The 24614-nt window shown below is 41.7% G+C and overlaps 2 protein-coding genes across 3 annotated transcripts; one reads left to right on the plus strand and one right to left on the minus strand.

The window, feature by feature from the left end:
- Positions 1-2576: 2576 nt before the first annotated feature.
- On the minus strand, positions 2577-18704 carry NUF2 (NUF2 component of NDC80 kinetochore complex). Its single transcript, XM_062602243.1, has 13 exons — positions 18488-18704; positions 16357-16431; positions 14946-15022; positions 14223-14284; positions 13213-13310; positions 12546-12619; positions 10058-10154; positions 8938-9000; positions 7959-8096; positions 6814-6954; positions 5860-6035; positions 3895-4030; positions 2577-2850 (listed from the first exon to the last, which is right to left on the minus strand). The coding sequence occupies exons 1-13, from the start codon at positions 18608-18610 to the stop codon at positions 2701-2703; spliced, it is 1410 nt and encodes a 469-aa protein (XP_062458227.1). The 5' UTR covers positions 18611-18704; the 3' UTR covers positions 2577-2700.
- An 89-nt stretch (positions 18705-18793) lies between these two features.
- On the plus strand, positions 18794-23684 carry LRRC52 (leucine rich repeat containing 52). Of its 2 annotated transcripts, XM_062602244.1 has the most exons (3): positions 18794-19461; positions 19647-20222; positions 23284-23684. In XM_062602244.1, exons 1-3 carry the CDS (start codon positions 19386-19388, stop codon positions 23535-23537), a joined length of 906 nt encoding a protein of 301 aa, XP_062458228.1. In that variant the 5' UTR covers positions 18794-19385; the 3' UTR covers positions 23538-23684. The 2 variants fall into 2 exon arrangements, with proteins under 2 accessions (XP_062458228.1, XP_062458229.1); XM_062602245.1 differs by lacking the exon at positions 18794-19461 and having other exon boundaries at positions 19583-20222.
- Positions 23685-24614: the final 930 nt, after the last annotated feature.

The raw sequence follows: 24614 nt of genomic DNA on the forward strand, positions 1-24614 counted from the left end.
ATAGCACACTGATGTGTGTGAGTCTCCTTCCCTCCCTGGAGACATTCAAAACCCGCCTGGACACATTCCTGTGTAACATTATCTAGGTGTTCCTGTCTCCGGCAGGGGGATAGGACTAGATGATCTTTTGAGGTCCCTTCCAATCTCTAGCATACTGTGATACTGTGATGTTTTAGTTGTCGCTAAGTAGTGTGTACCCTCATCAAGGACTTCTCAGTTTCTTCTGCTCTGCCAGTGAAGACTGCTCTCATCTCAGCCCATGGGGTTTTACCTTTTTCCAATTCTCCTCCCCATTCCACCAGACAGATGAGGGAGCAGCTGTGCAGGAGTTGGTTGGCAGCTGTAGGCTTCAAGTTTTGGGTTTGTTTGAAACTCCTCAAAAGTATCATTTGACCCAGATTCGTCATTGTTGACAGGCTATTGTTAGTAACTAAACAGATGAAACCAGCCCAAGCAATACAATGCAGATTTGCTACAAACTTTATGTAGTATATTAAATACACTGAAGTACATGCAAAAATGAAAACAAAACCAACCAAACAAGAAAATCAAACCACATATTTAAACAGTTTTATACCAAGCTGTATAGCAGGTACTGCCATTCAATCATTCTCACAGGTAGACTACAGGGAAGGGTGTGATGGCCTCATTCCTCATTCAAAGTCTAGCCTGGCTATTCTCCTCTATCAGCTTCATGATAAATGTCCACCTGTAATGCAGTTATTTCACAACTGTCTCAAAGGGGTTGATTTGATTTCTGCAGTTTTGTTTGATCTGGGCCTTTGCAGAGGGCTCTGGTACAGAAGTACTACCAAAAAACCCAAACAAGATTTTGAATGGCACTTCCCTCTTGAGGGAAATTGAGCTGTGTCACCTTAGCAAAGCCATCATCCCTTCATTCCTATTCAGGTCACACTAGCACTCCCCCACTGCCTTGCCATACGGTTCAAGATGAGAAGTTCTTGAAAAGCAGCAGTAGACTCACACCTAGGAAATCAATTATCTCTAGATAAAATTTAGGTTTTGTTAGCTTTTATTTATAGGTATTTTAGGTACAAACCAATAGGCCACTCTGAAGGCACAGAATCTACTGGAAACACATAAACCTGTCCCCAGAAATCAGAAATTTCATTTCTTCACGAACTGTGGCCTTTTATTTTACCCAACAGCCTGTGTTGCAAAAATGAGAGCAGGAATCAGAATCCAGCATTTTCTTTATTCCTAATCACCGACCTCACAAGCATAATCTCTAGCCTAAGGATTTTTACATGCATTTTCCTGAGGCAAAAGTTTATCCTGTCAAAGTCATCTACTGGTTGGAGTAATCCCTTGCAGTAACTACTTGAAGTTTTTGGAAATACCTTTCCCAAAAGCTGCTGTAATGACCAGGCTGCAGAGCACAGCCTCCAACAAGTCTTTCTGAGAAAGCAGATACTACTACTATATTTATAGAATACCAAGTTGCATGATTTTACTTTAAATCTTTATGGCATCACCAAAAAAAGTCTCCATCCCAAAATTCTGAGAAATTAAAAGAAAGTATCTTGTCAAGCTGGGATATAGGCTAGGCTGACATGAGAAGCAGGGATCTCAAGAAAGCTCAAGGAAAACACTTTACAATCCTTGCCATCTGTATTGAGGAATTCTATAGTATTGCAAGTCTGGAAATACCTAAAAATTATCACACCATTTTGAACAGACATCAAATTCATTAGCAAGTACTGCCAATGAGAAGCAACATCTTCCCATAGATAGTATCTGTATCATGCTAGAATCCATGCTATGGCAAAGGGAATGAAGTACACTGCACATGAAGAACATAATGCTTTAACACACAGCACAAAAGGAGACATTCCTTAAAAAAAAAACAACAAAAACCCAGAAGTTATTCTATGTGTGGTTTAGAGTATGGAATCCACAAAGAACTTTTCTGTGCCTTGCATGTACTTAACATATTTAGCTCTTGGAAAAATCACCTGCCTTAGCAGATAAACTTTGATCTCTACACCAGATGATGCTGCACAACACTGCAAGACTGTTGGGATAACAGAACTCTGAAAAACATGAAGTTACAATACACACACCTCACCATCACACAAACTATATTTGATGGAAATGGGGAATCTGTATGAGAAGCTTTGTACTTGGTTGAGACTTGCAGATTAACACAGACTTTCACTGAAATGAAATGCATACTTCAATGTAAGAAAAATCTTCAAAGCAAGAACTTAGAAGTTTTTGATGCCCCAGTAAAAGCTTTAGAAGCAATGATCACCTGCTGGCCCTAACTGACTTGCTAGCACCTCTAGCTAATAAGAGAAGTTGAAGAATTAAACAAAACCAGAAAGATATTCTCTATACAGGCTTGAATCATCCACCCTTCACTATTAAAAAAAAAAAAAAAACAAACCTTCCAGTAGTACACATTCCTACAAATGTCCAAACCAAAATTTTTAAATTGGAACATTATACAAAGTCAGTTGGGAGAGAATGGAGAGGGGGAAAAGACGTAAGAGAGAGAGGGTTAAATATCCGTATATCAACTATTTCAAAAACTAACATTTTATTTTTTAAATAATTATAAGCACTGCGGAAAAAAAAAAAAATCAAGTCATTAATTATCCATGCCACAAAGCACAAGCTCTTCAGTTCAGATACAAGGATAAACATAATGAAAGTGGAATACAAGTGAAGACAGGTCTATGAACTACTTCCAGAAGCCTGAACTCTGAGCAGCCCCTTCTCCAGTTCAGCAAATTTATCTTCCTGTGAGGCTGCGTAACTCTTTGCTGTCTTAATGAGGGAGTCATGATGCTTCTCCAAACAAGCCTTCAGATGTAGGCATATTTCCTAGAAAGAGGAGATAAAGGTGGGTGGAATATCCACAAGCCAAGTTAATATTTATGCTTTATAAGGATTTAAGTGAGAGTGGCCTGTTGGTCACAAGTGACTTCAAACATACTTCATCCCTTACTTAAGAAGCAGCATTAACAGAGCACAGGAAAGTTATAAAACCCCAGAAGAATAAGAGCAGTCACAAGCAAAATCCCAATATCATGATTCTATTGTAAGTCAAATAGTCAAAATACTAAGATGGTCAAACAACTAGCACTAGCCCAGCATTCACACTGCTACCACCCCGTTCTGCAATAACCTGTGCCACCAAGGTCTTTGCTACTGTGACTGACACCATTGTCATCCCATCATGGATGGTACTTCAATAATGAACAGATAGGATGAGATGCTACAGGCAGACTATGATCCCCTACTCCAAACCCATTAGGATTTCTGTCTCTTTCGAAAGCTGAGCTGGACAGTCATCTTCCTGAAAGCCTAGGAAGAAAGTGTTTGTGACACTGCAAGTGGTCCAGTATTTCAGGGAGGCTGTTGAGAGGATTCTTGTACTGCCCATCACTACAACACAAATGTAAAGTCTCACAGGTCAGGTCCCAGAGGCCAAACAAGGCAAAAAAAAAAAAAAAAAAATAAAAATTAGCACCATGATACAAAAACTGGCATGATGCCACTATCATAATATCTGCTATGGGCACTGGTGAGAAGACAAGTTTAAAATTTGCCTCCCAAAACACTGGGCAATCACAACATTCCAGAGTCTTTTCTCTCTGGTCTGCAGAGTCCAGTTCTGTGGGCCACCTGTATAGCCTGCAGAGACAAGAACAAGCCCTTGTAACCCAGTGAGACCACAAGCAAGAAGCACTCTTCGTCCCACTATCCATCCAAACTGCCACCTGCACAGCCTACTCATATTTAGGCCCAGTAAGTGATCCTTTACTTATACAGCCCAAGTTAAAAATCAGTTTTGATAATACCAAGTAGGATTCCTTTAGGGAAAAAAAAAAAAAACAAAACAAAACAAACAAAAAAAACACTCACCTTAGCTTTCCTTTCTTGTTTTTCAGCATTATCATTCAGCTGCTGGATTTTGAACCTTGTCTGGTGGATTTCTTTTTGAATGGCCACCACTTTATCATAGACAACATCCCTCTTCTCCTGAACTCTGTTACAATACCTAAAGGGGGGGGGGGAAGTTAGTACTGAGCTATTTGACTAATTCCAGATTAAACTTAGCTCCACCACAAATAAAGCTTAAATTTTATGAGCATGAAACTAGCAGCTTCCAGAAGCAATGTTATATATCATTTACCTGCTTGGAAATTTGTCCAGTTCTTACATTAGAACTTAGGTACAAGAAGTGCAAGTGTAACAAAGTGGAGTTAGAGGAGCATGTTGAAGAACTTCAGTTGTTCCCAATCAAGGCAACTCAAGTGACTGCAGTGGAAACAGCCTAAGAGAGCTGAACACTGCATCTTCCTGCCTTAGCTTAATGTAGTGCAGGTCAATACAGTTTAGGTGTCAATGAAGAGCCCTGCCTAACTCACTGTACCACATTAGAAGCAATAACTAAACTTGGTATTTCAGCATAATTGAAAGTCACACATTTTCCTTAGCCCCAGATCACCTCACACCATATTAAAGCTCTAAGCCCATGCATCTACATATGTCCATCATTTCATTGCATTCCAAACAAAGACTAAATAATATTTCCCCATCTTGTAGGTAAATTCAGACAGCTCCAGCTGTGAACTGCTATATAATCAGCAAAACTGTTAGTGTGAAAACAGGAGAGCTATTTTTAAAATGAAAAAAAGACCTACCAGTTTATACTAAGCATTTGTACAACAATTACAGTTGAAACTCCAGCAGCTGCTTTTGCTAAAGAATGGCTCAAATAACTCATATGTAGCAATAACCTACTTCTACCGTCTTAAATCAAGGGAACAGTCAGGACATATTCTCTCATTCACCAGTAAAATCCCTTGTTTTCAGACCATGGTTACCTCCCTTCCCCTCTTGCTTATAAAACACTCAATTTTATCACTTAAGGGAAATATCTAACACATTACAAAGACATAAATTTGCAGCAACTTTTAACATAAAAGAACATTAGATTATGTTATTTTCATCCTTTATTTTGTAGGAAAACTAGCTTTTAATCAACCTTATTTAGCTGGTGCAATACACTAGAAGAGGAGCAAAGAAAGCCTGGGAACCTTGCTGCCATTCTACACATCATACAAATTTTTTATTAACGTGACTATATCTTAGTTGACTCTCTTAGCTCTGTGGGAAAAGCTCTCTTCCATTACAGTTAATCTACCTAACCAATAGTTTTCCATATTCCCTTTCCTACCTATGCACAAAGAAAAGTTATATAATAAGCTTTCTCTATAACAGTTCAGCACCTCTAATCTTGCAGTGAAGCCACAACATTACAGTTTGCTGTTGCAGAAAGTAGCTGCTGTGCTGTAAACACTGCCTTGCAGCTTGCCTTCAGCATATGGTAGGAAGGTAGATGGGCTAAGAGGCTTTGATCAAACGACACTTCCCTTTTTGTTTTAGACGCATCATGTCAGGATAATACTCCTCTGAGATATGAGCCCCATTTCCCCATGGGTCTTGAACATCTTTGATAATGAGCAAAAGTGGCAAGGGAAATTATGAAAAATTCATGAAAGGCAAATGGGGCTTTGTTGAAGTCTGATAAGTTGGAAAATTATCCCAATGTGACATTCTCTTTAAGAAGATAAAAGAATCAAGAATAAGCATTATAAATTAAATTAGTGCTCCAATAAAAGAATTGCTGTCAAGTCACATTGCAATTATTGATTTGAGACCCCAAGTCCCTGCCTGCAGCATTACTGGTCTTCATGCAAAGCTATCCCACATTACTCATTTTCTTCTCACTGCTAAACTACATGTTTGTATCAGACATGAACTTTAGTAGCACATAACAAAGACATAAAGTAGCATCATATAGAAATGTCAATTCATCCATACTCAAATACAGTATGCTTATACTGCTCAACATCTTCACGCTTCTTTTTTATCCTTATTTCAGCTGTAGATAGCTTCTCATGTTTTGCAGTGACCAGTCTCTTTAAGGATGTTTCATCTGTCTTCCCCTTTTTCAGCTCCATCTGAGCACTCTCAAGCTGGTCCTCCAGATCTCTGACCTAGAGTACAGAAGTATTGTAATATATTGAGTAGGGGGGAGGGGAAGGGGAAATCAAAATAGTGTACCCTATTGGTTTACTAAAATTGGAACTAACTCCTTGCTTTTGGAGTAACTGATGCTAACAAATTCTCTCAGTTAAATCCCAGTTCCCTAGTATTTATCTGATTTTAAATGTATCCACATGGACAAGATCCCATCACTTAGAATGATTTTCAGAAATTATGAGTTCTGCTATAGCTCTTAGCTAAGGGCAATTTGAACATATGCTACACAAATATCCAAAAAGAATGCATACCATTTTTCAAATACTCCTAACAATTTTATTATCTCAAAATCATGTAGCAAATAGCAAGGTACTGTATTGTGACAAACTTTTCATCAGGAAAAGGCTGGCTTAGTAATAAAGTTAAAAGCATTTAAGCCATAACAATTTCTGAAGTAATAATTTTTTGCTCTTAGTTTCTAGGCAGAAGAAACTGGATCTCAGTTCTCTTTTTCCATCATTTCCTACCAATAACCCCAAGACAGTTCAAACTATTTTAGGTCAGGTTTCCATGGCAACAAAGGCTTTGACTATTAAAAGTGGTCAATAGTACATGAGCACAGCTATGTTTTACTGACATTTTTAAGAATGAGATTTTTGAAGTTATCCGAATTCTTCCTTTTTGGGGAAGAGGAGAGATGGGGACTTTCAAAACAGACATTTACTGACAATCACCTATCTTGCTTAGTCATTAATTTATCCCCACCCTGACATAAATTTGCATAACACTAACCTCTGATAATACACTGGTCAGTCTTTCCACATTTGCTCCCTGTCTTTCCATCTTCTTTTGATATAACTGCACCTCCAGTTGGCATGATGGCAGAACCTCAACTAGGTCTCTATAACCTTCATATTTCTCAATAACTTCTTGCTTTAAAGAGAAAAAGACTATTAATAAATAGCTTTAGAGCTCAGCCATTATTTTATGTAGTATTAATGCATATTAACTTTTGTATCCATTCCCTCATTGTTTAATATACACTAGAAGTAGTATTTAATAGTTCCTGAAATAAGATCTTCAGTTTGTAAAAAGAATCATTTATTTGTAAAGCACAGACAAAGTGACACACAAGTGTTTTACACTGAACTAACAAGCTTATTAGAAGAGTTTTCAGGACAGGAAAAAAAAAAGAAAGAAAAGCACAACCACACTGTACAGTAAAGAAATTCTATACTGGTAAAACCAGAGTTACATACAGCATCATAAAAATAGATGTCTGGAATTAAAGCAATAACACTTCCACCTTTGGAACAAAATTAGCTAAGAGACAAAGTGGCGCAAGCTTCACTGATGTATGAGCTATCATGAAATTCAAACATTTCAAAACTGGACATTACTACAAAAAAAAAAAACAAAAACAAAAACCCCAAAACAACTAGGAAGATAACTCAGTGTTCAGCATACTAGTGGAGACAGACATGAATTCTAGAAACAATGAACAACAGAAATACTATGAAGAATATAATCCAAATCCAAGGATGATGTTTGTAAGCTGCAAAATATTGTCAACTCTAGAGAGCAAACAGCCAGACAGATATAATATAAATTCAAGAGTTCTACACCTGGTTTCATAAATAAATACTCACTCATTGAGGACAAAGCAGCAGTGACTGCAATCTCAAAAAAAGAAAAAAAAACCCACACCAAAAAACAAAACACCCCCCCAAAAAAAAAACCACACAAACCACCAACACAAAAAAGCCACACGCACAACCAACTTTCAGTTTTCTCTGAAGATGATTTAATTTCAGACTAACCACTGTTGATTTGTCACTAAAAGTGTAAGTCATTCAAGCACCAGTTCTAGATTATGACAGTTCATTAAAACGTGCTTTTTCTAATAGAATACCTCCTTGTGTGGAGAAAAACCTCACCTTGGATCTCTTGAGTTTCTTAACAGTCTCTTTCATCATTTCTTTGTAATTTTTCAGTTCCTCTGGACTCTCCACAATTTTTGATTTTAGCTGCTCTTGTTCTTCTTTCAAAGTAGCCATTGTCACTTTAAGGTCATTCTAGTCAACAAGAAACACACTTTCAATATCAGCAACTAGGTGAACAAAGAGGAATTGTGACGCGTGGTTTGACAGGGTCTTGCAACAAGACAAATACTTTTCTCTAAATTGTTCTCTATTAGAATCATAGAACAGTTAGGGTTGGAAAAGACCTTAAGATCACCTAGGTCCAGAAATTTCTAAAAAAAAAAATATATATATATAATTTCCCCTAAATAGCATTAATATTCCAAATCAAAGCAGTAAACAGTCCATTTTGCTCCCTGAACATGCTTATTCAGGTGCAAAACTAAGTCACAAGAACAGTGCCTAACTAATATTCCACAAAAGGCCTGCCAGCTAATACATATTACCAACAGTGCTCTCCTTCAGAACCCCTCACCTAGGGCAATCAAGGTAGTCTATGCATAGTTTCAGAGACAGCTGTATCAATCTGGTAGAAGAGCTTCAAGCTTCCTGTGCAATCTCTCAAAAACCTGCTGGGTTATCCCCACCAGGTCAGTGGCTGCCTCATTAACCATTCTATGCACTGAAAGTAAGCCCATTGCACCTTAGAAATCCAGATTTCTTGCCCTTTAACAGGTCAGCTTCCTGAACACAGACAGAGCTTTACATTGAAGAGATGTGCATTTAAAGTTATCAACAAAACAAGCCAGTAAAACTTCGGGGCAGGGAGGTATGATACCAAATCAGTTTAAAAAAATAAAAAAAATAATATAATAATAGTCACCACCTAAACATTACCTAGCTCCAAGAATAATTTGATCCTAGAAAGAAAGATGATCTATTAGTTGATCTGAGGTGCAAGCCACAGCCTACCCCCACACAAAGGTGTACTTACCAGTTTCCGGGTACTCTCTGCAATAGCAGACTTCTTCTGTGCAATCACTTCTTGCAAAGCTGTCTAAAAAAAAAATAAATTAAAAAAAAAAAAATCAACAAGCTTTAAATAAATATCTCTACAACTGCTGCCTCCTTTACCTTTCTATCACAGAACTGTCTACAAGTAAAATCCCATTTATGGTTTCTTTGGAGTGCTTTAACTAGGCAAACAAAATCGCAGCCTATAAGGTTTAAGACAGGGACAAAGAACATTGCCACAAAAGCCAGTGGGAGCACTAGGGACACAGCCAGCAGTAAGTAACTAGGTACAGGGATAAGAGACAGAGTACTACTTTGTTTTATTCTGTGCCAACCCTGACAGCATTATACGGACACAACCTTCTTCACCAAGAGTCACTATTCCTGAGAAAAATCTAAGTTAATACAAGGTCCCAAATAATAGAGGTCACATGTTTAATAATATTAATAGTAGAGACATGCCTTCAAATTAAAAAAATAAAAACAAACACACCCACCCACAAAACACAAACAAACAAATCTGTGATTAGTGTTATTTTTGTTTTGTGGGTTTGTGTTTTTCTTTACTTTTCTCTGAAGCAGATGAAAAAGTTACTTATTAGACCTTAGAGGCAAGTTGTCATTGCTGGAAAGTTACCCTGCAATCAACCCTACTCTTTTTGCTAGGCATTCCCTTTGTTGACCCTTCTTAGGCCTCATTTCTTGCCGTGGCTCACCTCCAGTTCCAATTCTTTGAATTCATAGGGAAAACAAAGGGAAATGTACTCATGTTATTGTTCAAAAGTGTGATGTGTATCTCCCAAGTCATTGCAATTATGCATTTCAAACAGAAAGGGAGTACAAAAAGTATATATTTAGCTCTAACTCCAATTTCCAGTATGTTTCACATTCCTTAAAATGAAATGAAGGGTAGGTGCTAGGTGTTAGACAAGACACTGCATTGCAATGACATTTGTTTCAAATCAGAAAAGTTCCCTTTATTCTTTGTAAAAGTAAAGGGCAGGAAACAAAAAAAAAAAAAAAACAACAAACAGAAATAAGGAACACCCATGATCAGAAGCCATAGCAGTACTTGAGAGAAATGTATAACAAGATCATACTTGTTTTCGACGATAGTCTTGCCTTAGTAGTTGTTCCAGTTCTCGAATGTTATCTGTTAGTTGCTTGACCTCTGCTTGATGTTCAACTGGAACAGTGCTAAGCGAAAAAGGAAGATATTGGACAGTTTCAGCATAATTATGGTCAGGTCAACAGAGCACAGTAGATAAAACAATCACTCTCTCCAAACAACCAGTAACTTTAGTAAACAGGTCAAGACAGTCTCCAAGTAACACATTTTATTCTCCTTTACTTGGAAGATTCTATAGTTGAAGCATAATCTAAAGAGATATTTTGGCAAGAAGTGGTACATACTGTTCCAGGTTCAGCAGTAGCAGTTATTTTTCCCTTTCTTAGTAGCTGGTGCAGTGCTGTATTTTCAACTTTAGTCTGATAACACACCCATGTTTTTAGTTGTTGCTGATAACACACCGATGTTCTCAGTTGTTGCTAAGTAATGTTTACTCTAACCAAAGACATTTTCAGTCTCATGCTTTGCCAGTGAGGAGGGGTGCGGGAAGCCGTGAGGAAGCAGGGACAGGACACCTGACCTGAACTAGCCAAAGGGGTATTCCATACCACAGCATGTCATGCCTAGTATATAAACTGAGGGGAATTACCCAGAAGGGCCAGATCACCACTTATGTCAGGCTGGGTATCAGTCAGCAGGTGGCGAGCAATTGTATTGTGCATCACTTGTGTTTATTGTTTTCTTTTCCTTTTCTCCTTTTAGTTTTATTCTCTCCCCTTGTTATTTCCCTTCTTATTATTATTGGTGGTAATAGTAGTAGGTTTGCATTGTACCTTAGTTACTGGACTGCTCTTATCTCAACCAGTGGGATTTACATTCTTTTGATTCTCCCCCCCCATCACTCTGGGAGTCGGGTGGAAGAAAGTGGGGAGTGAATGAGCAACTGTGTGGTTCTGAGTTACCAGCTGGGCTTAAACCATGACAAAGCATAACAGAAAACTAAATTTAAAGATCACGTTTAGCAAAGCACAAGAGAACAACACTTTGACCAATTTTGTGGTGATTTTCACTTACAAAATTTGCATATTACTTGCCATTGAAACAGCTTGTATTAGAGTAGACCTACAGCTAGCTACAGAACCTCCTGTCTAGCACATACCAAGAACAGCTATAAGAGAAAAAACTCATTGTTTTGAAAGTTATCTTGGAAGCTAGCCATCTCTTCATCCTATTATCCACAAGCAAAAAAAAAAGAACTTAATGCAAATACACAGGCAGAAGAACTAAATGGCCTGAAACAAAAAATGGGGCAAAAATGTCAAATAACTAGGGAAGACAACTTCATGCATCTTTTAGAGATGGCCTTCCTACAGCTATTGCAGACAAAGACATCTCACCAAAACCTATGTATAACAGCAAAAGGCTTCACCATAGTCTCCAAAAAACAGTATCCTCTCAAAGAAACCATATACTCCTAAAGACCTATTTTTATTCTCTGCCAGCAACTCATCTAGCCTAACGCCAGTAGAGCTACCTCCGTTAACCCTAAACTAACCCAACAGCAACACCTCTGTATTTTCTAGCTTATTTCCCAGGCAGGCTAACCACCACCATAGTCAGAAAAGGACCAACAGAGAAGTCAAGTTTGCTCAAGGTAAACATTCCTCCAGTAGTTATCACACAATTCTGTCAAATCACACAGCTTAACTACTCAGTTGCTTTTTAGGCACCCCATATAGAATCATTTAGGTTGGAAGAGATGGCAATGCTAGGTTAATGGTTGGATTCTAAATCCACCACTAAGCCACATCCCTAAGCCCCACATCTACATATTTTTTTAAAAACTCCACCACTTCCCAGGAGAGTCTGTTCCAATGCTTGACAACCCTTTTGGGGAAGAAGTTTCTCCTAATACCTAATCTAAACCTCCCCTGGTGCAACTCAAGGCCATTTCCCCCACCTTGCTATAGCCTCCTTTCCGGTAGTTGTGGAGAGCAGTAAGGTCTCCCCTGAGCCTCCTTTTCTAAACAAACCCAGTTCCCTCAGCTGCTCCTAATAAGACTTGTTCCCTAGATATTTCATCAGCATTGTTGCCCTTCTCTGGACCCGCTCCAGTACAAGGCAGCACCTCAATGTCTGTCTTGTACTTGAGGGGCCCAAAACTGAACACAGTATTCAGGGTGCACCCTCACAAGTGCTGAGTACAGGGGGACAATCACTTCCCTAGTCCTGTTGGCCACACTGTTTCTGATACAAGTAGAGATGATATTGGCCTTCTTGGCCAGCAGAACACACTGCCAGCTGTCGACCAACACCCCCAGGTCCTTTTCCACCAGCCACTCTTCCCCAAACCTATAGCATTGCATGGGGTTGTTAGGACCCAAGTGCAAGCATCAGCACTTAGCCTTACTGAACCTCATACAACTGGCCCGAGCCCACCTACCCAGCATGTCCAGACTGTGTGAACTGAACAAGAAAGTCACATAGTGCATCTCACAGTGCTTACTCCTCCTACTCACTTCAGTTTCTCCAGCTTTGCTGCTGCCTCCTGATTTGCAGTCTCCAGTTGTTGGTGTTTCTCCATAGCTGCTTTCTGCAAATTAAATATTCGGAGATAACTTTTTATTTTAGAGGAACATAGTTTCTCTCTGGGCTTCTATTAGAGCCCTGCTCATCGTTATTTCACATGAAATGCACCATCTATGAACTTCTGAGATATTCAGAAGAGGAGACACCGGCAACTCAGTCCACTGACTGTACATCTATCTTTTCTCAAAAGAATTCACGGTGTGAGACCTTTGCTTATCAGGCTAAACTATCAAATAAGTTACTGGAAAAAAAATTCAGGTAATAGCTCAAGAAATAACTTAGCCATGGTCATAAAGAAATTGTTACAACATTGACAAGCTCATCCACTCTTCTAAACTGACACGTTTCCTTAGGAGCTTTGCAAAGGCTCTTCTTTAACCATTTACAATAGCTGTGTATGCTTATAACATGCAATATAGTTGTACAAATTTCACATAATATTAAACTGGTACCTTCCTGTATTACTTAGCTATATTTAAGATTCCAATGTGTTTCATAAACATGCAGTTAAAAAGCACAGCCTTCATGCTCCCAGTTCTAGGTTAATATTAATTATCTTTAAGTAGGTATCTACAGCAACATGGCACCCAATCTTACATAGCTCTGTTGTAATTCCAAGTAGACCTCACGTCGGGATTCTCTGAAATGCATGAAGTTGAGAATACCACTCAAGAAGCGAACTGTCCTCTTTGTTTCTGAAATAGGAATTGCAAGCCATCACTATGCTGGTTTTCACATGCACTGCAACTGCTTAGGAAAAGTTGGAAAAACTTAATTCAAAGAGGCAAAAATTACAGAACCATAAAATCCAAATTAGTTCTTCTCCTGCTCACCTTGCAAAGTTCCACAGACTACACAAAACCTAGCACCAAACTATGAACTTACAGTATCCTAGCAATTTATGCAATTTAACAAATAGAAATAGCATCTTAGAAACTACCTATTAACGTACAGCTTCCCACTAAAACAGAAGTCAGGGAGAAAGAGTGCCAATCTTCAACTACAACTCTGAAGACAGAACCTCACTGTAACTCTCAGGCTAACCAAAGACAGCAGTTTGAATTGCAGGAACTCTTTGGCTCTATTCCAAGCAAACTTTGTGGAATATGATTACAACGGTCTAGGCTGTCTTAGACAGTAGAGAGCCAGAAGTTCCGCAGGATAGCCTTTTCTATTTTGTTTGCGTTGTACCTGAATTACCACAGCTGGGTATTGAAAAGGGTGAAACAAAAACTTAGTCGCTTCCTACACAAGCATCAGCATAATAAATCCTATGGCATTCCATAGCTGCAAGGGTAATTTTAATTATTATCTATTCTTACAGCATTTCAAGTATGTCACAGTCCACTCTCTAGGCCAGCAGTTCAACAGACTTCTAGCATTCAAAACCCCCCTCAATTACTTAACTGGATTAGCATACATAAAGAGGAGAATTGCTCATTAGAACCAACTTGTCTAAGGGCCACAGCTACCATCAGAAGATGAAAGCCATGAACAGTTCCCCATACTAGATGCCCATCTGGCTATGCCATATGAGATAAAGCACCTGGAGATCAAGCAAAACCTAACACCCCAGGAAACACAAGGATTACAGTGCTCTTGCTTACTTGGGTTTAACACATCAGCAATTTGAAAATCATTAATCTGGCACACGGGAAGTAACCGCTCCCTGCAAGGAAAACAAAATATAACTTTATCTGCAATAACCATTATTCTGCTTTTGTGCTATAGCCATTTACTACAAAATGGATCTTGTCCCCCTAACCCCAGAGCATAAATACAGGAAGCACAGACCACATTAAGTCTCATAAGAATCACACAGTAGAACTCCACACATTGATCAGCATTAAAAATTTGTGTATCATCTCACAAAGTTTTCTATAGACAAAATGCTTGCCTCTAGAACAAGTTCTTATGCTAATCAGGAATTCCTACACTTAACTGTTAGTCAATTCTCCCTTTACAAGTGAAACTAAGCTTAAAGTCTAACATTCACCTCATTCCAACAAAGAATCTATATAGGATTCAGGCAGCAAGTTTAAACAACACGTACTCAAGATCCCTCTTCTAGGCGTTATGATGACCTTCGAGCCAAAGTATATCCATCTTGGCAAGGCTGGATTATTTAGTTAACACATTCATTTTGACAAGATAGCTGCCTGCTGAGAATTTTAGTCTATTAAATACAGCTGTCCCCTGTTCAACTGCAAATTTCACATTGCTCAGAACCAACAGTGGAACCAGCAAAAAGGCATAAAGCCCCACTACTTTTGGTAAATTCGACCTTTACAAGGAATTGCAACTGAACAGATGCAGCATCTTCTACTTACATGTGAATATACAGGTTACAAACGGGTAGAAAGCCTTCAAATATCTGTGGATACATTACACCCGTGTTGAGTGGCATCTAAAAAATGAAGAGTCAATGCATAAGTATAGAATATTTAAACAAAAACTACACAGGTCTGTTTCCAAAACATAAGATAATTCAAAGAGGTTAAACACCAAGGATGGTCTCCCCATCTCCATATGGAACACAGGTTAGAGGCTGAAGAATGCCATCAAGTTAGTCAGCAGACTGTTTTAAGTGTCAATTTTGGCTGGTCAAATTGTAAGATGACAGTAGTAACTAAGGCAGCAACATTACAAACTCTGGAATTCAATTGAAACCCTCCACTTTATTTTGTTCAAAACTGGTGCAAAAGAACAATCTCAGCATTACACACCTAACACCAAAAAGCTCTTCCCTTAAACATCCTGAAATTCACACACTCAACTGTTTTATTAAGAAATCAGAAGGCAGCAGGAGTGGTACACTGCCACCCATTTCTGATATTTTAAGCCTCATACTGTATTAGTATCCCAGTTAATAACTTGATTCTTTCGAGGCAATGACATCTTGTGCATATATTATCTTTCGTTTCAGCTTATTAAAAAATGGCATAAGACATTACTATTTATCCTCACTTAGGAATCAGTTCTTGTTTAACACAGACAGAATATAAATTGTTAATCAACAAGGTAACAGTTAACATCCAGCTGCACTTTCCCCTTATTTTCCTCTCAGTTAATGGAAAAGTGGACATGATAAAACATTAAAAGCAATATTTACTTTCCTTGTATACCTGCCTAACACCTAAGCAAAGGAAAGATCTTCCTCCAGACAGAAACAAAGACAGATGCCTAAGGAGCAAGTATATGTTTTCAAGGCCAGAGATGATGCTCCTTCATAAGCTTGTCCAATCCCTCCTGGACATTACAGATATTTCCAGCACCCACTTCACAGCTTAACTGCAGAAGGTGAGGGGTTTCCACAAAGCCTGTCATTACAGCCAACAGTGTAAGTGAGCTCCTTTTCATGCCCACTAGTAGCTCTAGTGGAAAAGGGAGTCTCCTTTCCATGAATAATAAGCAAACAACCAACCAACCCAGAAGCAGCACACCCACAAAACCACTGTTTCTACAAGTATGTTGAGCTGAAGCCAACTTCTACACCAGGAACAATGATCAAAGCAACTTCTCAGACATGATCAGCAAGGCCCCAGCAACAGCCCACAAATGATGCTCCCAGGTTTATTTACCTCTGGTAAACAACCCATGCCAAGATCCCACTCATGCAATGACAATATACAGAACAGTAAACTACTTCCAATTTGATAGTGAGAAGATGAAGTCAACATTTAATTTATTATGTGCAATTATTTCTTTCACATTTCATTACACCTGCCACTACAGACATACCATGTAAAAATGCTCCAGGCGGATTCCACATACTTTCTGCAGGACTCTCATGTAAATCATATGTAAAACTTCAAGCTGCAAGAAGACAAGATATGAATCAGTATTAGAATCATAGAATAGTTACGGGTGGAAGGGACCTTCAGATCATCTAGCTCCAACCCCCCTGCCATGGGCAGGGACACCTCCCATTAAACCATGTCACATAAGCCTCTGTCCAACCTGGCCTTGAACACCGCCAGAGATGGAGCATTCACAAATTCCCTGGGCAACCCATTCCAGTGCCTCACCACCCTTACAGTAAAGAATTTCTTCCTTATATCCAATCTAAACTTCCCCTCTTTAAGTTTTAACCCATTACCCCTTGTCCTATCACTACAGTCCCTAAGGAATACATACTCTGTTTATTCCATATGATTTATTATTCAGGGCTTCCAGACCAGGCCATGAAGACTAACAAGTCTTCATGAGAAGAGCCAGCAAGACTAACAAGTTTTACCTTCCAATAGTTTGCAGTTCAAGCATTACTATCTCATAATACAGTTATAAGAGACAGCAAGCAGCCTGGACAACTACAGTCCTACCTACCACAGCTGTGCATTGTTTCTCATTACATTGCTGCCCACCGAGCAGTTTTCAAAACAGGTGACACCAAAATCTGAAAAAGGTCACAGCACATATAAATCCCATAGCAAGGGCACCCTTCATCATATTATTAAAATGGAGTGGCAGAAAATACCTACAAGCCAGTTATTCATTTACAGCACTGAACCACAATTAATTCAAATCAATCTCGCTTCTTAAAAACAATCATTCAATCATTCCCTAACCAAGCAGGACCAGCATCCTCCTCCAGCAGGCACAAGCACTTACCTAACAGCGCAAGGAACCACACAGTGCAATTCAACTTTAAAGTCACTTCGCTTTTGTTGAGGACGCTACAAGTCTGTTCTAACATGAACAGTCAGACAGATACAAGGGGTGGAGCAGGGAGGGACTGGGTTTTGGGTTGGTTTTTTTTTTTTTTTTACAGCATTGGTTTAAAAGCATTAGGTGATCAACTAAGCTGTTGAAACTATGACAATGTACTAAACGTTGGCTATTTTAACCTAGTTCCCACAGAACCGAGAAAGACAGGCAGTTTACTTCCATGTATGTCCATGTTCAAACCCTCACCCCCTTCCTGCTGAGACTTGAGCAAGCTTCTCTCAAGCTGAAGAGAGAAGCTGTAGGTTTAATCCTGTCACTCCTACAAGACTAACCTGCCGCATCAGAAAAACAAATCACCTCACTTAGAAGGCATTGCTGCACGCCAAAGATCATGCAAGCTGGGGAAACACCTAATACCAAATTGAATAAGTATTTCATTGTGTATAGAGACATATGGGCAAGGCTGTAAGGACTCTCAAAATAAAGAAGGCATGGAACAAGAGGACCACGTGTCTTCTTTCAAATCAATGTGGGTCTTTCTCCTTTTGATAAGGCCTGAGAAATAGATAAATAGCTGCAAAAGAAAACAGCTAAAGGAGCCTCTCGGGGTAGTAAATACACCCAAACAAGAACATGTAGTTAATTGGCAAAACTAAACAAGCATTCCAATGTTCTTAACTAACAGGTTTCCATAATAAAGGTAAAATGAGTGGAGATATTTCTCCCCAGTCGACTACCACAATCCTCAGAGACCACTCCTCAAATTCACAGCACCTGCACCACGGCCTTATCTACTCAAATTATCATATGCAATGAGTAACAAGAATTGGGTAGGCATTTCATGGAATTATGATTAATACGTGCATAATACAGCTACATAAGATGTAAACTGTCTCTTCTTGGTATGCATGACAGGCAGAGCAAACCCCCATGCACCTAGTACCATAACAAAGTAATTATCAGTTTTCTAGCCTATTATCCTGGTTAGAGAGTTTATTTAGAATCATAGAACTGTTTGTGTTGGAAGGACCCTAAAGCTCATCTAGTTCCAACCCCCCTGCCACAGGCAGGAACACATTCCACTAGACCAGGTTGCTCCAAAGCCCAGTCCAACCTGACCCTGAACACTACCACGGATGGGCTCCTCCTGCCACCCCCGCCACACCACCGCAGGCCGCAGCCTCCTCCAAACACTCTCACGCACCTTGGGGTTGCCGAACACGTCGCCCTTGACCAGGTTCCGAGCCTCGGCGCCGGTTAGGATGAGGCCGCGGAGGTAAGTGATGATATCGTCGGGGCTGTATTGAGGGAAAGTAAGCACCTCCATGCCGGCGCCGGGCTATCACCTCACCGCACCGCCAACGGCCCCTCAGCTTGAATCTGGCGGCAACTCCCCCGCCACAGCGCCGCGTCACGAGCAGCACTCCGATGGCCAATCCGCGACCGCGCCGGCGGGAGGGGGCGGGCCTTGGTTAGGCCCCGGCGCGCGGCGGCCGTTGGCGGCTTGGGGTGGGGCCGCCTGAGGTGGTTGGTGGGAGCGGAGCCGCTGTCATGGCTGCGGCCGCCGGGGGAGCGGCGGTGGCCTCGCACCTCTCTGGCTGTGGGGTTTGGAAGGCCGCCAGCAGCCGGCTTGTGGTGATAAACGCTGCAAGGGCACCTACCACCGGAGGCCCTCTCCCAGGGGCAGAGGAGGTCCTCCTGCGTAAGGGTGGGCAGGCAGAGCAGCAGCATGGCCAGTCAGAGGGAACTGAGGCACCTGTAGAAAACTTGTCCTTGGTAAAAATGCTTCTGAAAAAACCTCCTTAGTTACCTTCTCCCGACTCCTGAGAGGAGTCAAGGCCAATCCAGTGCAGCATTGCACAGGGCTCTCACTTAAGTAGTACCAGTCACCAGCTCTTGCAGTTTGACACCATTTGTGACAAAATTTGCACTGTTCACGCTTGTTTTGCGCAGTTTTGATGCTCTCATCCAATGCACGTGTCTTCTGTACCTCCAGCTGAAAGCAGCACCTGCTCAGCCAGCAAGGTCACAGCACTTCTCCTGGAGCTAGGCAGCTTTTGCGAGCCGTTGATACAGAGGTGTCATCTGGCACCAAGTGTGATATGGAGAAGCTCCAGCCACTGTTCTGCACCAGAAACCCGTCTCGGTTTCCAGCTGGGCACTCTGCCAAAGAGTCAGGTGAGTCACGGACACAAAGTGCTTCCTGACAGCCTTGCAGCCAGACATCTCCTTGGCATGGCTGTGACAGTAACGCAGCTTCCATAGGGCTCCTCGCAGTCCCCAAAAGGCTGAGAAGTCTGCAAGGTCTTACACCATGTCTCCTTCAGGTAGACCACGGCCCCTGAGCCTCCTGTTTCTTTTAGGGATGGGGATGGCATCAGAGAGGATCAACTGCCCGAGAAGTTGTAGCTGTCAGTACCTGGAAGTGAACTGCACAGGGCAGCAGTTGCAGGAGTTCCCTGAGGCCATCCCGCTGGATACCAGGAAGCTGATTCTGGCAGCAAACAACGTCTCATACCTGCCCACAGTGGAACTGAGCTTCCTGGCTGACTTGGTCTATCTGGACTGCAAGAAGAACCTCTTAGGGCATGACCTGGATTTCACTTTAATTGGTGTGGCCAAACTTGTCTATCTGGACCTCAGCTTCAACAGTCTCACACAGGTCACTTTCAGCACCTTCTCACACCTCCTCAGCCTGGTGGTACTGAAGATCTCAGACAATCCTAGCCTTGTGGCCATTGAGAAGGATGCTTTTGCCAACAACACCTGGCTGAGGCACCTGGATGTGAGCCGGACAGGCTTAACATTCCTAGACGCCAGCACTGTCCAAGACCTGCCCAACCTGAGGTTTCTGGGGCTCAGTAACAACCTGTGGCACTGCAACTGTTCCTTTCTGGACTTCGTCACTTGGATGACAGAGAGCAACGTTCATTTTCCAGGTGAGGGCTCTGTGAACAGGACCTCTCTTCTCCCTACTGCAGATCTCTGTGGAATGGAGAGGGCCCTCTGTTCTCTTTCTCAAAACTTCAGCTCAGGTGTGTGCTGCTGCATGTTCCATCCTCTGGTGTTGCACAAAACAGAAACAAGATCAGCTGAGCTACATATGCTCCACCCACAGAGTCACACTTGCTCACACCCTCAGGACAGTCAGAAAAGTGGACCCTTTAGCTAGAACGTTGTTGCTCTAAAATGGCTGGTTTCAGCCTCAGAAGGTGCCTGCAAGTCACAGCACCTTGTGATTGCAGTGCCAAGAATGAGAAACCCAGCACTGCTCTGGAAAATAAACACTGGGAAAACTCTTGCTGAATTTTCTGCCTCGTCTCCTGCTCTGATCGCTTAGTGCTGCCACAGTATCAGTGTGTGTATAACGATCAGTTAAGCCCCCTTTCTCTGCAGAAATGCTGCCTCTGTTCTGACCTGCTCAGGGCAGCCTCTCCAGCCCTGACCTCTCATCATCCACCAGTGTTCCTTACGCCTCAAACACCTGCTAGCGCTTCCCACACAATGTCCCTGGCAGGCAGACCTCATCCACACAACGTCTACAAGCAGCAATTCCACTCAGTGCTGAAAACAAAGCCAGGCTGAAAGCCACTCAGTTCTTCCGCTGTAACCTTTCACTGACATAGTCTCTGGGAAAAGTTTGGGTAGTGTGGCAGCCAGTAAGAATTTTGCTGCTGACTTCTTATGGTGCTGTGATCACACCCTGATCCCTGATGGCCCTTTACCATACATGAAGAGTACTTTGCCTTAATAGCATAGCAGCTGTTACACTAAGGCAGATAAAAATTACAAATACTGCAACCTCCAGCTGTGAATGAGCTCAGAGCAGGTACATTTGACTGATTCTCCATACCAAATGTGACCCAATGCTCAGAAGTCAGAGAAGGACATTTTGCTGTTCCCATGGGAGCTCTGGTTTGGGTCCCTGCTGACATTTCATGGTCAGAGTGAAACAGAACACAAATTATGCTCAGAAAAATGTCCGTATCCTTATGTCTGGGAGGCTCCATATGGTTCCCACTATTCCTCCAGCACCTCAAAAGAAATTTGCACTCTTTTATCTTTTCCAAAATAAGAAATTTATGCATAATGCAAGTGAGCATTGAGTCCCATGAGCTGCAGCAGCACAGTGCAGCTTGCTGCTGAATAAAAGCCATTTCTTGAAAAGAGAGTCTCTTAAGACTTCTTCGCATCACCTGGGATCCCAAAATCAGCTGTTTCAAAAATCATCATACTGAGAGACTCTGCAACTGGGCCATAGACATTGAGTGTTTATGAGGCAGGATAATTGCCAGTTCCCTTTCCCAGGAAAACAGTGGTCCCAAGGGCAAAGCTTTGTTCTGCAGCTGCAGCACATGAACTCAATTCTTCTAAACCATCAAGAAGCACAGCAGAGCACATACTGATGAAGAAAGCTTGACTTTCAGTAATGCAGGACACAATAGAGATAAAGCAGCAAAAGAGAAATTGAGAAAGTCTGTCCATCAAGTAAGGAAGGGCCACGAAAGAGCCCAAGGAGAGAAAAGGGAAGGGCAAATGGAAGCTGATGTTAGGACAGAACCAAATTAAGGACATCTCTGTGTCTTATTAGATGTAGTAAGCTCCCTATAGACAGTGGAGTTATTTTCCACATGCAAGTTACAGGCAATTCTTGAACAGTATAAAGTACTGTTACTGATCTTAGCAGTAAGATCAGAGGTAACACACTGAACCCTCCTCCTCTCCACTGCTCCCTTTCCCTCAGGCCCATCTATCCCATGCATCAAGTAGTGACCAGCCTGTGTCTGCTCTGGGGAACACAAAACCTGCCCGGCAAGGGGAGAGCTACAGCCAAGAGCACCCTGTGCTTCCACAGCCACCAGAAGGAGATGGTGGTTTTACCATGCTCAGCCTTACAATCATAGAATAGTTAGCGTTGGAAAGGACCTTAAGAACATCAAGTTCCAACCCCCCTGCCATGGGCAGGGACACCTCACACCATGTTGGCTTTGTCCAACCAGGCCTTGAACACTGCCAGGGATGGAGCATTCACAACTTCCCTGGGCAACCCATTCCAGTGCCTCACCACCCTTACAGTAAAGAATTTCCTCCTTATATCCAATCTAAACTTCCCCTGTTTAAGTTTTAACCTGTTACCCCTTGTCCTATCATTACAGTCCCTAACGAAGAGTCCCTCCTCAGCATCTCTATAGGCCCCCTTCAGATACTGGAAGGCTGCTATGAGGTCTCCACGCAGTCTTCTCTTCTCCAGGCTGAACAGCCCCATCTTTCTCAGCCTATCTTCATACGGGAGGTGCTCCAGTTCCCTGATCATCCTTGTGGCCCTCTTCTACACTTGTTCCAACAGTTCCATGTCCTTTTCATGTTGAGGACACCAGAACTGCACACAATACTCCAGGTGAGGTCTCACGAGAGCAGAGTAGAGGGGCAGGATCACCTCCTTCAACCTGCTGGTCACGCTCCTTTTGATGCAGTCCAGGATACGGCTGGCTTTCTGGGCTGCGAGTGCACACTGCTGGCTCATGTTATGTTTCTATGCAAACCACTAACCACTAGTTTATCATGCCTAACTGCAAATCTCTCTAATTGTCAAATGCACACAAGCCTCGTTATTCCAGACTAATTTAGACTGTATCCCTTCAGAAGGTGTTTGAGATTAAAAAAACCCACACAAGTTCTCTTATATTAAAATAAAAGTGTTTAATCAGCAGAGATGAGCAATGCAGGGACAGCAGTCTGCCACAGTGGCACAATCCAGCAGGCAGTATTTTCCTGTGTATGGAGGCAACACCACAAAAATCATTCAGGCAATCTGGCAGTTGTGGTTGGGCAAGGGTTTGGCAAGGATCTGCCTGTCTGGTTTTACCTCAGCCATAGAGAGAGAGGGGTATGAAATCTGTAAACACTTTTCACTCTCCTCCATCATTTTTCTGGCAGGACTCCTGTTTACTAACACTTAAAACACAGGCAAGAGTCTTGCTTCTGCTTTTCCCTCTGCAGATGCTGACAATGTTACCTGCTATACCCCAGAAAGCTTGCATGCCCTGAAAATGCCTGCAGTGGAAGCACAGCTCCATTTCAACTGTCTGACCCAGCTGTACAAGCAAGACTACATCTTTCTGTGTCTCGCTGGCTTCTGCATATTCTTTGCCGGCACCGTGGCAGCCTGGCTGGCTGGTATCTGTGCTGTCATCTGTGAAGTCCACATTTCAAAGGGAGAGGAGGAGGAGGAGGAAGAAGACACAGTCACTTAGGATCACCCTACAAATCCTTCTGAACTCATGGGAACTGAAGGCAGGCCTTTCCTGCCTCATTTCTCACATAATGTCCCACTTCAGTTGTTTTTTGGTTTTTGTTTTTTTTTTTTTTCCTGAAGTGAAATAAAACTGCAAGAGGAGAAAGTCTGTCCCAGTTCTACTCACTGTGCTACCTCTACTTGTCTTCTTCCACTCAGACACAGGACACTGGCAAAATATTCATTTGGGTGGAATGCTTGAGAGGTGTGGACAGTGCCAGGGCATTTACACTTCTGCTTTAACATGAGGCCACAGAAAAGCAGGACCATAGGGACCTGCTTGAAGAGGTATGATCTGAAACATGGGAAAGGCCCCATCACTGTGCTCTAGCCACGGGGTTCACCAAGCCCTCCCTGGTCAGAAAGCCCAGCAGAGATTACTGGGACCAGCCTAGATAGCTTACTGGGGCCCCAGGGAATCCAAGAACTTTCTGCTGTGGAAAGGCAAGTACATGCGCAAAGAGGTTAAATCCAGGACTTTTAGGGGCCCAGGATCCCACTGGGTCTTGCTTGCTTCCCCGTTACACTTGGTGACAGCGAAAGACATCATCTGTCCCCCTGCAGCCACACCCCTTGTACCTCCACCAGCTATGTTATGTTATGAACATTGACAGAAGTGCAAAGTTCAGCTTCAGTTTTGTATCACATATCTCAAAAACTAATGTAAAAAAAACCATGACTTACACACACTCCAAGTATTCTTGGAAATGGCTTGTGTTTCAATGCCAAAGTCCCATATGCAGACCAGAAAAAAATGGAGAGGTAAGTAAGATCCTTCATATCTCTTAACGCTGGCAATTGCCAAGAAAAGTATCTATTTACATGACAAAGTACGTCGACTTGACATGTGAAATACTGCTTCTTCATCCAGTACTAGCAGGATCTGGTGAAACAGAAAGGAAAAGCTGAAGGTTTCAGGAAGCATGGTATACTCTCTTAGGGACAACTGCAGACTGCGAATCAAAGCTGCAATCTTTGTTTTAGGTATAATCGGGTCATCAAAAATGATTAGGAGTGGACACAGCAGTGCATGCCA

The sequence above is a fragment of the Pezoporus occidentalis genome, unplaced genomic scaffold, assembly GCF_034315485.1.
Source record: "Pezoporus occidentalis ecotype Australia unplaced genomic scaffold, CSIRO_AGI_Poc_V1 ctg76, whole genome shotgun sequence".
Lineage (NCBI taxonomy): Eukaryota > Metazoa > Chordata > Aves > Psittaciformes > Psittacidae > Pezoporus > Pezoporus occidentalis.

Excerpts from the sequence above, each read along its gene's own strand:
- LRRC52 (XM_062602244.1), top strand. The coding sequence starts at position 19,386 with ATGGAGAAGCTCCAGCCACTGTTCTGCACCAGAAACCCGTCTCGGTTT. Across the intron at positions 19,462-19,646 it reads GCACTCTGCCAAAGAGTCAG|GGATGGGGATGGCATCAGAG; the intron begins GTGAGTCACGGA and ends TGTTTCTTTTAG. Across the intron at positions 20,223-23,283 it reads GAGCAACGTTCATTTTCCAG|ATGCTGACAATGTTACCTGC; the intron begins GTGAGGGCTCTG and ends TTCCCTCTGCAG.
- NUF2 (XM_062602243.1), bottom strand. The coding sequence starts at position 18,610 with ATGGAGGTGCTTACTTTCCCTCAATACAGCCCCGACGATATCATCACT. Across the intron at positions 15,023-16,356 it reads GCCTGGAGCATTTTTACATG|ATGCCACTCAACACGGGTGT; the intron begins GTATGTCTGTAG and ends TTCATTTTTTAG. Across the intron at positions 12,620-13,212 it reads TGGAATTACAACAGAGCTAT|AAAGCAGCTATGGAGAAACA; the intron begins GTAAGATTGGGT and ends TTTAATTTGCAG.